The sequence below is a fragment of the Vulpes vulpes genome, chromosome 13 (genome assembly GCF_048418805.1).
Source record: "Vulpes vulpes isolate BD-2025 chromosome 13, VulVul3, whole genome shotgun sequence".
NCBI lineage: Eukaryota > Metazoa > Chordata > Mammalia > Carnivora > Canidae > Vulpes > Vulpes vulpes.
Genome location: NC_132792.1, coordinates 107,411,887 through 107,424,495, shown reverse-complemented (window position 1 = coordinate 107,424,495; position 12,609 = coordinate 107,411,887). Strand labels below are relative to the sequence as shown.

The window sequence follows — 12,609 nt, the reverse complement described above, 5'->3', positions numbered from 1 at the left end:
AATGGATGCGCATCCCTGCCTCTATGGAAAGGAAGCTGGAGATAAAGAAATGAGTAAAATAAGATGACAGCCATTTTGTGAACAAAATACAGGGAAGAGGGCAGGGAGTGTGAAGGTTGTGATTCGAAATAGCATGGTAGGAAAAGTTCAATGAGAAGGTGATGCTTGATGGAAGGCCTGCAGGTGAGGGCTCTGAAGATGTCTAGAACGTGATCTCTGAGACAAGAGGAGGAAACAGAAAGCACAGGTGCCTCCCCGCACCTGGGCCAGAGATGCACATGGCATGTTCCTGAGATACCAAGGAGGCCTAGGTGTCTGGAGCAGAGGGAAGGAGGCATCAGGGAGAAACAGGGTGTGGGGTGTCTGTAGTCCCTCACAGATCTCTAGAAGATTGGGCTTGTTCTCAGTGAGACAGAAGCCAGTGTGAGGTTTGAACCGGAAATAGATGATCTCTGCCTTGGATTTGGACTGACCCCTCCGGGTGCCATGTGGACAGCAGATAGCAGGGGTCTGGGTGGGTGTCAGGAGGCAGTGAGGCAGTGACCCCCCAAAGCTGGGGCCAGATCCTGAAGCGCTGGGAGGCGGGCTGGCTGAAGGAATGCGAGTGTGGGGACTAGATACAGTTCTCTGGTCTCCTGCCTCCTCCCCCCCAACATCAAACGGTGCATGTCAGGAGGGAGCTAGTAGATCAAGGCCTGGCACCGCCTCCCCCTGAGGCCAGAGCTGGCTGAGGGTCCTCATTTGCATCCCCGGTGGAGAGGGAGCCCCATCCCGCCCCAGCCCCAGCAGCCTTTGATCTGGTTTGATGTCTCCCTCAGCCTTCTTCCCAGGCAGGAAGGCTTTTATCCTTGGAGGGGGAGGCAGCTCCCGCCCAGCTGCCTCCCTCCCCGGCTCTGGCTCTGACACAGTATGTTGTGCGAGCCAAGGAGGGCAGGACTTTTCTACTCACTGTTCATTTCACACTGAGAACCTACCCAGGCCTAGCCAGTGACCCCAAGTCCTAGGTGAAGGGACTGGTCCTCTGGGGGTGGCTGGCCCCATCACATGGCTGCAGAGGGATCCAAACCCAGACCCTTAACTCCCATGTGGATGGATGCTGTAAACAGCCCCCACTGGCTTGAGGAGAGACAATCATGGGGATTCCATTATGAGAGGAGCCCCCTGCCCTGTCGACCACCCCTACTTGGAAGACAGGTTTGAGGCTGCCCGCTGCTTTCCTGGGGGAGGGGGGAGGGCTCTGCTAGGGTTGACAAATAAGAGGCAGGGGAGGTCTTGGGACTTGGCTTGAGGGCGGTCATCATCATCAGTCTTGAAAATGGCACAGATTTAGATTCAGATGATTGGTTTGAGGCCTGCTTGTCCCTTAGGAACTAAAAGTACTAGATGGGCCTGGACCAGCAGGACTGGTAGAAATGGCACTTTGTGGGGGTCTGTGTAACTTTGGGAGAAATGCCTCATTTTGGATCAGTTCAGGTAGGCCTTCTGGAGGATGCTGGGGTACATCTCAGTGGTCCCCAAAACACTGCCCTTGGGTCAGCATGGTGCAAAGGGAAGCTCCTCAGACATTTCAAAGTACCTAGGGGTCCTCTCTACACCGCTGGGGGTGAGGGTGAGGATGGGCATCCTCACCCCACCAGTTGGCAGCCCTATGGGTGAGCAGAAGTAAGGGCTGTAACTGGCACAATGAAGTGCATTTACTGAGCATCCGCTCCGTGCCAGGCTCTGTGCTGGCACCCTGTGTATTCAGCCCATTCAGCTTCTCCCAGCCCCGCGCGGTGGGCACAGCTATTCCTTCCCTCTTACAGATGAGGACGGGGGTGCCCAGGGCAGTACAGGACTTCCCTACGGTTGGTATGACACAGCCTCAGCCACTGCCAGGAAGATGCCCCCCGCACCCCCAGCTGCCCCGTCGGTCCCGTCGGTCCCGTCGGTCCGCGTGCCTCTCGTTCCTTCCACCGAAGGTCCTCCCCGCTCCATGGTTATGCTAGGGAATAGGAGTAAGCTCCCCCCCACCCCCCCGGACTTCCTGCCTGTGGGCCCTGGAGCACTAAGATCATCTCCAGGAAGAGCAGATGGTTCTGGAATCCAAGAGGCACCCTGGGAAGTCCCCTGTGCCCCCAAGGAAACAGCCTGAGAGATGTGTGAGGGCCTGTGCGGCCGGCCCTGGGGCTCCAGGTTCTGCTAGCCTCTGAGGGAGGCACGCGGGGCACCCTGGGCTCCCGGCTCTGCTCCTGTCAAACCATCTTTGGGTCCGAAGCCTGCAGAGCAGGAGAGAAGACCGCTGCTGGCTCAGTGACTGTGCACATCTGGCATTTCCCCCCCACTCCCCAAACTTCTGTCTCTGAGTCTCCAGGGACCCAAAGGAAAGTGTCTCTTGCTGGCCTGGCCCTGTATTGCCTGAGCAGCCAGGCCCCCCAGGAACTCCTCTGCCCTCCCCACCAGCCACAGGCCTCAAAGCCACTTACTTATTCCCCACCCTGGCCCCTGGCCCTGGGGTTCTCCCCAGCTCCAGTTGGTCCCGCAACAAAGCCCTCCCTCAGCAGCCAGAGGGAAGAGAACAGTAAAAGTCTACTGTGGCAATAAAAGGCATTAACCATCTGAACACTCGCCCACAGTGCCGTCTCTCCTTAAGCAGGAAATATTGTTTAATGCCGATGGTAATGAGCGAATCAAATTTTGGAAATTAAACCGGAATTCGAGCATTAGCACTAGGGCACTGGCATTTGGCAAGTCGAGTGGCACTGCTGCCACCCACCTCTGCCCCGCTCAGGGGCCCACTCCCCCTGCAGAGCCTGCGAGGTGCTCCCTGCACGTATGGGGGCCTGAGGCACCACCCTCAGATATCCTGTGTAGGGACCTACCCTTAACCTGCCTTGGTGTCTGGCTTCTGGGTTTTCTGGGCTCACCTTTTAAAATGCAAATCCTTTCAGCTGGAGCCCCATCCTGCCCTGAGTCCAGAGTGAATGAGTGCAAGAGTCTCTCTCTCTCTCTCTCTCTCTCTCTTTCTCTCAGGGATTGGAAAAAGCCTAAGATTCTGGCTACCAGGTGCCACTGCCTTTCCTGGGGGGCAGCACCTGGGGCTTTTTCAGGTTGGGAAACAAGTTTAATTAACAACTTGCTCATCTGTAAAGAGGTGGGACCTAGGGGTTATCCAGGGCCCCATCCAGCTCTGCCACTCTGTGACCTTGTTCCCTCTGGGGAGAGCACACTAGTTCTGGGGGCCCCTGTGTGGCAGCCACACTAGCCTTTGTCTTGTTTGGAGGCGGTCTATTGCAGAGGGCCTGTCTCCCCATCAGTGGATGGATGTCAGCTCCAGTGAGCAGATTCACCTCCCTCGTAACTGTGGCAGGAGCAGTGCTTGGAAGTGTCTGGCACAGAGCAAGTGTTCGGCAAACAGTCGAGTGGCTGAGGAGCATGCATGCTCCCTTTCTTGTGTCCCTTGACAGGAGGAACCCATGTGAAGACTTGAGGGTGGGAGCGGTTTGGCACTGGACTCAGCCCTGGGAGTCAGAATATGAACATATCACAACCCCCTACCCTAAGCTAGGCTCTGTTGAGGGGAAGGTACCGGGTTCCAGTCGCTAGCCTCCACTTGCTCACATGCTTGAGCCCTATGGCTTCCCACTGAGGGAAGTCCATCTCCACCCCGGCTCTGTGGTCTCTCCTGGCCTCACCTCCTCAGAGGAGCAGCAACACCCCCATATCCCAACTGTGGGAGGCAATGGGTTTAAGGCCCAGGGCTTACAGGGGAGAGTGAGAACACCATAGACTCGCCATCACCCAGAGACCCTGCATCACCTCAGATAGGCCGCTCAGCCGGTCCCAGGAGTTAGAGGTCTGTGTAGATGTAAGACAGGGTGGGAACTGGCTGAGGAAACTGAGTCATCCTCTGAGACTCTCACTAGATGGGCATCAGATCCAAGATACCAGCCAAATGGTGCCATTGGTCATCTGAGAAAATCTGAGGACGGTGCCTCAGGAAAGTAGCCAGAGGGGGGAGGAGGTCACAGGGGCTGGGGTGACAAGGGGAGGTTGTCCATCTCAGCTGGTCAGCCACAGCCTGAGTCTGCCCCCCCACCTAGAGATGACCTCTCACCATCTAGGACACACAGCTGGGGTGGGCCTCCTGGCCAAATCAGGGTAGGCGCTCCATTTCCTCTTCTTCCTGGATAGAGACCCCTAAGTAATGGCCTTCACTATTGTTTTTGCTTACCAGGTCCCGTCCCCCCCCCCCCCCCCCCCGCCCCCCCGCCCCAGCATCTCTTGAAGCCTAGCATCTACCACATGAGGCAGGACTGATTATTCTCATTTTGTAGACCTAAAGACCCAGGTGGGAAGCAGTTACATAGCTGCAGGGCAGGAGATTGGGGTTAAGCCCGGTGGGCCTGGGCCCTAAGGAGATTCACCCTTGGATTCAGAGTCCTTCCAGCCTCTGGTGTGAAAGAAAATCTTTAGAATCACACCAGAGCCAAGTAGGAATGAAGAGGGGGCAAGTGGGGTGCATTTGAGGATCCTGGAAACAACCAACATTTGAGTGGGGGTGGGGTCACCCGAGGGCACCTGGGGGAGTTAAGTATGCAGCAGTTTTCTTTGGTTTCTTGCAGTCTTCCAGAAAGGCAAGACTAGCTGCAGTTTCCCTGGGGCCATCTGGGTGGTCAGGAAGAGGAGGAGCCTGGCCCCCTACACGTTTGGAAAGTCCTCCAGATGGAAGAGCGCTGTCTAGAACCTAGAACTCTAAGGAAGGCAAGATTTCAGAGGAGAGGAAGAAAGAATTAGGGGGAAAAACAGGCAAAAGGAAAGTGGCTGGATAGAAAGGCACGTGTGGATGAATTTTAATGCAATCAGAAGGCTGTCATAATGATAATAAAGGAATATATTCAGACTTCAGGAGAGAGGAGAAGGCACAGGCTGCAGTCCCAGCATTTAAATCAGGCTCAGGTGGAGGAGGGGCTTACTCTTCCCTCCCTCTTTCCTTCCCAGGGAGGAGACAAAATTTCTAAACAGGAGGGCAAGGGATTAGCTGGAGGCAGGGGGTTTCACTTCATTGTCTTTCTGGAAATCCCATTTAATTTGAGTCTTTAAAAGGTGCTGGGGGGTGAAGGGAAGCCCTTGGCCCGCCAGGACCTCAAAGTTGCAACATCTCAAGGCTCCTCTGAAGGTTTGAGAAGCTCCCTCCACTTCCTGCAAAATACTTCTGCTGCTTCTGGGAGTTAAACAAAAGCCCCTGACCCTCTCTCCTTTCTCTCTGCCCTTTTTTGCTCTCTTTTTCTTTTCTTTTTTTTTTTTTTTTAATTTGAGAGAGAGAGGGAGAGAGAGAGAAGAAGCATGAAGTGGGGGGCAGGGGCTGAGGTAGACAGAGAAGCAAGCCGATTCCCCCCTGAGCAGGAAGCCTGATGCTGGACTCAATCCCAGGACCCTAAGATCATGACCTGAGCCGATGGCAGAGGCTTAATTGACTGAGCCACCTGGGCACCCCTCTTTGTCTGTTTCTGATTCTTTTCACTCCATTTCTGCCATTTCTTTCTCCCTCTGCCCCTAACCCCATCTCCCTCCACACATTCTCAGCTTCACTGCTCCTCCTCCCCTTCCTTACTTGCTCTTGGTTTCCCAGTCCAGAGTTTGGAATCCCTAAGCCCTGAAGATGGGGCCAGGGTCTGTGTAGCCCTGGGATGACCCAAGAAGCCAGGTCGAGCAGCCCGGCAGGGGCACTTGGCAGGGTTGGGTTTCCAGGCCCTAGAGCTTTGGCTGAAGCCCACTAGTGGTGAAGGGCTAGGCTGGTGTGTCCTGGTCCAGAACTGGTAAAGGAACTGGCAATAATGCCCTACAGGGCCTCTGGAAGGAGCTGGGAGCCAGGGTGGCTTCATCATTGAGGACGGAGGGCAGAGGTCAGAGCTTCATGAAGAGGAGGACTCTGGGGTGGCTTGTGAAGCAGTGCAGGGGCCTGTTGGTTTCCTCTGCTTTCCTCTGGACCTCAGGACAGCCCCTCAGCACTGTGTGAACTCACCTGGCAGTGTGGGCAAGGGGGGGCTCCCTGGGGCAGGAGGTATCAGCCACCTTGAGTACAGAGGGACACGGTCCCAGAATGCTCTCACCTTCCAAAGAACCATAGATCCAAGGCCATTTGCAATTTGGGGGTGTGCATTTATTTCCACAGCCTTGGCTTATGTGTCCCTGTGTTTGTCAGTCGTTCAAGAGTCAACAAACATCTAGTGAGTACCTGCTGAGTGCTGCTACCACAGGGATTCTGTTCCAGCTACTGTGGCTGCATAACAATTTAGCCCCAAACTGAGTGGTGTAAAACAACCATTTGTTACTAACAGATCCTGCGGGTTAGGAATTCAGACAGGGCACAGCATGGAAGGCCTATCTCTGCTCCAGGATGTCTGGGCCTCAGCTGGAAGACTCAAAGGCTGGGGTCTGGAATAATCTGCAGACTCATTCATCCCATGTCTGGTGGGTGATGTGGGCTGTCAGCTGGGGGCTCTCCCAGTGAGCTAGTTGTAAGTTCTTCACAGCAGGGTGCCTGGCTTCCTTAGAGAAAGCTACCGAAGACAGCCAAGTAGGACCGGATCCCTTTTATGACCTAGCTTGGAAATCAGCAGGCATCGCTTCTGCCATTCTTTATTGGTTAGAGCAGTCGCAGCCCCGCCCAGATTCAAGGGGAGGGAGCACAGCCCCAGCTTAGTGGGAGGAGTCAAGGTCACCTAGCCCTAAGCTTGTGGGATGGGAAATCTGGCAGTCACAAGCTGTCACGGATCCACATAGTCCAATGTGATGATCCCTGTTACCCTAAGCACGCAACCAAGAGGTCAACAAACCACTTGGGACTCGATACAGGTTAGAGGGATGCTGGTGAGAGAACCCAGCCTTCAGGAACAGGTCTCCCCCAAAAGTGCCCAGGGCTAAATTTTGCAGCATGAACTAGGAAGAGCCAGACCACGAAAGGGACACCAGATGGAGGTGAAAACAATGTGAGACAGAAAGAAGGTGTGGCCGTGGGAATGGCTCAGGGCATTCATTCATCCACTCCATGCCCCTATCCTGAGGGCCTACTATGTGCCAGGTTCCGCAGCTCCAGCCAAGGCCGGGTCTCTTCCCCCGGGGAGAGGAGATGGGGTGGGGGCAGGGAGCTAGACAGAAGCCAGCTACACAGGCAAGGCCATAAATGTCCTTTGAAATCTGGGCCTTGAGGAGGTGAGACAGAGGGTAGAAGAGAGCAGGAAGGAGGGATCTCGATGAAGAAGCAATATATAAACTGAGACCTACAAGAAGAGAAGAATTCAGCCTTGTGATGTGGGAGGCACTTTGGGCAGAGGGAACAGCCTCTGCAAAGGCCCTGTGGCAGATTTGACTGTTGAGAGTTAATTTTGGCATCTGTGGGTAAAGGTGGCTCAAGAAGTTAGCGTGTGTCTAAGAGGATGGAGGAAGGGAGTGCCGGGTGACTCGTGTGCCACCCGTGTGCCATCTGTGTGCCCCAGGTGAGCAGCCAGGCCAGTGGCCTTGCTCCCTCTGCGAGCTGTCTGCCCTCTGGGCGGGCGGGGGCACAGTCGCTGTCATCCGGCTCCCTTGACCCAACCCCTCCTTCCTCACCTCCTCCGGCTTTGCTCCCCCTCCCATCCCCCCGTGGCCGGTCCTGCTCTAGCTCCGCCCCGCCCCGCCCCGCCCCGGCCCTGCCCCTCGGGCTCCGAGCCCTCTCCCTGCCCAGCTCTTCCCTCCCCCGCCCCCTCCCTCTGCGGCGGTGCCCTGCAGCCCGGCTCCCCGAGGCCCGGGTAAGCATCTCCTAATTTTGTTCCAGAAGATAGAAAACTCTTCGTGGGCATGCTCAACAAGCAGCAGTCCGAGGACGACGTGCGCCGCCTGTTCGAGGCCTTCGGCAACATCGAGGAGTGCACCATCCTGCGCGGGCCCGACGGCAACAGCAAGGGTGCGTGGGGGCGGGGCCGCGGGCGCCCCCTGCCGGCCGCCTCGCCCCCCGCGGGGTCCCGGGCGCCCCGCGCCTGCGGCGGAGGCGGAGCCTGGGAGGGCGAGGGTCGGCCGGGCGGCGGGAGGCCTGGGGGTGCCTCGAGCTCTCGGGCCCCCTGGTCTCCCGGGGCGCCTGCTTCTCGCGTCTGTGTGTGCGTCCCCTCGGCCCCTCCGTGCCGCGCCGCTCAGCCTCTCGCTCCCCCCAGGGTGCGCCTTCGTGAAGTACTCCTCCCACGCCGAGGCGCAGGCCGCCATCAACGCTCTGCACGGCAGCCAGACGATGCCGGTGAGTGGGGCCGCCCGCCGGCGGGGCGGGGCGGGGCGGGGGCGGGGCGGCCCGGAGGGAGGGACCGAGGGCCAAGAGGGCCCCGCCCGCCGCCCGCCGCCCGCGGCTCACAGCCCCGCCCCCCCCCCCCCCCCCCCCACGGGGACACCGAGGCCCAGAGGTGCTAAGGAGCTGCACTGCTCCTGGATAAGACCCGCCCGCGGGGGGTTAAGACCCCAGGCCGCCGGGCCAGTGGTTGCCTCCCGGTGCCCCCTGGAGAGGGTCGGGTGGGTCCGGGCGGGCAAGGGCAGCTCGGAGGGGAGGCAGCTGGGGCGAGGGCCTCACGCACGGTAATGGCTGCAGGGAGCCTCATCCAGTCTGGTGGTCAAGTTTGCCGACACCGACAAGGAGCGCACGATGCGGCGAATGCAGCAGATGGCTGGCCAGATGGGCATGTTCAACCCCATGGCCATCCCATTCGGGGCCTACGGCGCCTACGCACAGGCAGTAAGTGGGGGCGCAGCCCGGCGGGTTTGGGGGGGGAGCGCAGCTGTTCTCCAGCTCACTTTGCTCAGAGCCCCACAGAGCAAGGACACCTAACAGCGCTGAGGGGAGCCCTGCTCCTGGCCCAGAATATCCTGTGCTGAGGAGTGAACCCAGGCGGTAGAGGCCAGAGGGGGTGAAGCCAAGGCTAGGCTGATACAGGGTGCCTGCCAGGAGGAGGGGGGGGTGCCGTCCTTTTCTAAGCTAGAGAGAAGGCCTCTGAGCCAGGCAAGTGCTCTTCCACTAGTCAAACCCTAGGAAGCACCACTGGGAAGTGGCAAGAGAGGCTCAGGTGTGTGTCACCGCTCTTGCTCTCACTCATGGAAGGGGGTCCTAAGGCCCCTGGGCATTCCTTGCAGAGGTCCTTTGAGGTGCCCCCAGGGCCCTCCATGTCCACACCTCCCCTGCAGTGCCCCCCCAGACCCCACCATTTGCTGCTGAGCACCCACTTCTTTCTTCCACATTGGAGCCGGCTCTGTCCACATCTCCCCTGAGCTGCCCCCCAGACTTGTAACCACAGCCCCCACATGCATAGCACTGAGTACGCCAGGGTTTCCGTTCCAAAGAGGTAAGCTCACTTCAGTTCTTCAGCAGTGTCCAAACTTGGCCATGTCAACAACCTACCCAATCCCCACTCACCTTTTTTGAGAACACTGGGGTGCCTAGAGTTCTACTCATGATTCTCCTGCTGCTTCTACCCAAGACTCCAAGTTAGGACCATTTAAACAAATCCATGCCAAGTTAGTTCTACAGAGGCTCATCTAACATGTCTCTTGAGCTTTGGGTGATTCATCTCCATGGATGACAGACCTTTCACAGGGCTGACCAGCACCCATGGAGCCAGTCCCCCCTCTTTCTACAACTTTAGAGTCCCTAGACCCAGTCATTACTTAGGAATATGGTGCTCTCAGGCACTGAGAGGGCGTGGAGAGGTATAGCTGAACTCCCTGGAGTCCAGGGCCCAGGAAGCTGGTGTCCAAGAACTGAGCCCCTGGTGGGGAGGGCTCCCCCCCTGGAAGCGCATGATATTTTTTCCACTTCTCTGCCCCAGCTGATGCAGCAGCAAGCGGCACTAATGGCGTCAGTCGCACAGGGCGGCTACCTGAACCCCATGGCTGCCTTCGCCGCCGCCCAGATGCAGCAGATGGCGGCCCTCAATATGAATGGCCTGGCGGCCGCACCCATGACCCCAACCTCAGGTGAGTGCACAGGTACCCACACAGGGTCTGGCCAGGCAGGAAAACAGCTGTGCTCAGGGTGGGACCTATTGATGGGCCAATTTTGTCTACCAGTGGAACTTCCTATGGCCTGAGCACACATGTATGGGCCCAAGCAGGCCTCATCCTCCAGAAGTTTGTCTTAAGAATGTTCCAATCCCTGGGGGCCTAAGGGAAGATGGGATGCGGGCCCCATGCTATCAATGACATGATTTCAGGGTGGTGACAATTTCATTTAAGTCACTGAGCCATGTCAGGAAGTAAGTAATCTTCATCTCTTTTATAGATCTCTAGAAAGAAATTCACATGAAAACACTTCCCTTTGAGGTCTGAGGGGTAAAGAGCCTTGCGTATTCTGTGACCTTGTTAGGTTCCCGACCTGACCACAGAAGGAGCCCCATTTTTTCATTTTTCTTTAACCCAACCTTGACTCATTGGCTTTTCCTAAGACAACTGCATGACAAGCAGGAGAGGACCTCAGGAGTTATTAAAGGACAGGGAGCTTGGAAATAACCCCTTTCACAAAGCATATTCTTTTTTTAAAATTTTTTAATTAAAAAAAATTTAAAGAGGTTTTTTTGTTTGTTTTGTTTTGTTTTGAGAAAAAGTAAGCAAGAGAGAGCCTGAACTGGGGGAGGAGGCAGAGAGAGAGGGAAAAGCAGGCTCCCCACTGGGCAGAGCACCAGATGTGAGGTTCCATTCCAGGACCCTGAGATCGTGACCTAAGCCAAAGTCTTCACTGACTGAGCCACCCAGGCTCCCCACAAAGCATGTTCTTAATTGGATCTTAGTTATTGTTCAGTTCAATGATTCTCAACCCAGGCAACTTTGTCCCGCTGCCCCCCAGGACATCTGCCAATGTCCTGAGACACTTTGGTCGTCACAACTGGTGGGGGCAGGGAGCTGCTCCTGTAATCTTGTAGGTAGAAGCCAGTGATGCTGCCAAACATCCTACAATGCACAAGACAGCTCCCAACAATAAGGAGATATCTGGCCTCAAATGTTGATGGTGCCAAAATTAAGAAACTCTTTTCTAGTCCCAAGGGCTGGCCCCAACACCCCAAGCTCTCATTCATCAAGCTTCTTTGGCTCTCTGCACCCACACCAGCCTAGCAGCTTTCCTGACATCCAGGAGCTGTAGAGGGACCCTGCTTCCTACATGAAGAGGAAGGCCCTTTCCAATACAATCACCATGCCATCCACACTTGGGGCTCCACCCACCTCTGGCATAGGGAAGGCACACGGTGTTGTCATCTGTCCCTGACTTTACCCTTGCCACAATGAGAATCACCTTTGCTTCCATTGAAGGAGGCTGAAGTGTCTATTTTGTGTATGAACAGGGCTAACTGTGGACTCTGCAAAGGGCTCTCTCCTTACTTGCAAGGCAACATCAGAATTAAGACCTCCTCCACCTGAGTAGCAAAACTCCTGGGTGGGGAGGCAGATCAGCCCTTTGGTGATTCAGACAAGAGAGCAGAGCCAACAACTCAGAAGCTTAATGGCTAAATGAGGACCAGCCCATCCTGATCTAGCCAGGGTGAGCAACAGCCACTGAAAAAGATGAAAGGAAAATTAAGTGTGGTCAAAGTCAAGGACATTGAGAAGTTTATGTGCTGCAGGTCCAAAGTCATGCTGCAGTTACTGGTCAGGGAAGTCTTTATGGGGTAGGCTGGAGTTGGAGTCTGCCTTGAAGAATGGATACAGTTGGGATGAGTGGTGTTACCATGCAGGGAGATAACCCAAGGCATGATTCACAGATAGGATTGAATTGGTAGGTAAAGTCTAGATCTATTCTCAGGCTCTTAGAGCCAACAAGTGGAGCTCCATGGGTTGGCCTTCCTCACTTTTGTTCTGCTTGCCCTTCTCCACCCCTCTTCACCTCTGGAACCAGGTGGCAGCACCCCTCCGGGCATCACTGCACCAGCTGTGCCTAGCATCCCGTCCCCCATTGGGGTGAACGGCTTTACCGGCCTCCCCCCACAGGCCAACGGGCAACCTGCTGCGGAAGCTGTGTTTGCTAATGGCATCCACCCCTACCCAGGTAAGCATATCTGGTAGCCCTTCCTTCCCCGTGCCACAACATTCCTCATCCATTCTGTCTCTGCCTTTGGTGTTATAATAGGGAACATATGGCTCCTGCCCTCTTGCCTGTTCCTTGGGAGAACCCCAAAATGTGATTAGAGAGAGCTGGCCTCCTACCCTCCTTCAGGGAGCCCCTGGTTGGGAAAATGAGATGAGATTCTCATTCTTGGAGAGGTGCCCATCTGAGGGTGAGAAAGAAGCCCATTCCTGGAGCTCTGTCAGGAAAGAGAAGAGAATAGATACAGTTGTACAACCAGGTAGAGAGGCTAGTAACTGCAAATTAATTGAGAGTGAATTCGACCCATAGGAAGTGAGGAGGTAGATGCTAAAAAAGATAATCGGAGTTAAGTAAGAAAAAATTCTTGTAGGAAGGAAGCAAAGACATATACATTGGCAGTCTGGCCGGTGTGTACCAATTGGGTCCCTGGATCCATACAAAACCACGGTCAGCACTTCGGACAGTGTATCAGAACATTGGCTAGCCCCCAAGGGCTTCTTGCATAAATTCTGGCACAGGAGATCCAGGAAGTCTGTTCTTGG

General features: G+C 55.8%; 1 protein-coding gene across 45 annotated transcripts in view; it reads left to right on the top strand.

Annotated features, from left to right (window-relative positions):
* Positions 1 to 12,609, top strand: part of CELF4 (CUGBP Elav-like family member 4) — a 296,564-nt gene that overhangs the window by 259,593 nt on the left and 24,362 nt on the right. For 25 of the 45 annotated variants that reach the window (XR_011996228.1, XR_011996229.1, XR_011996227.1 and 22 more), the window contains exons 4-8: positions 7,796 to 7,924; positions 8,169 to 8,248; positions 8,591 to 8,734; positions 9,822 to 9,969; positions 11,879 to 12,028. Coding sequence is in view for 41 of the 45 variants with exons in the window: in XM_025997019.2 (XP_025852804.1) it covers positions 7,796 to 7,924; positions 8,169 to 8,248; positions 8,591 to 8,734; positions 9,822 to 9,969; positions 11,879 to 12,028 (651 nt within the window). In the remaining 4 variants the exon portion in view is untranslated. The remainder of the gene's footprint in view (positions 1 to 7,795; positions 7,925 to 8,168; positions 8,249 to 8,590; positions 8,735 to 9,821; positions 9,970 to 11,878; positions 12,029 to 12,609) is intronic. The other 20 variants (XM_025997018.2, XM_025997021.2, XM_025997020.2 and 17 more) reach the window with 1 other exon arrangement.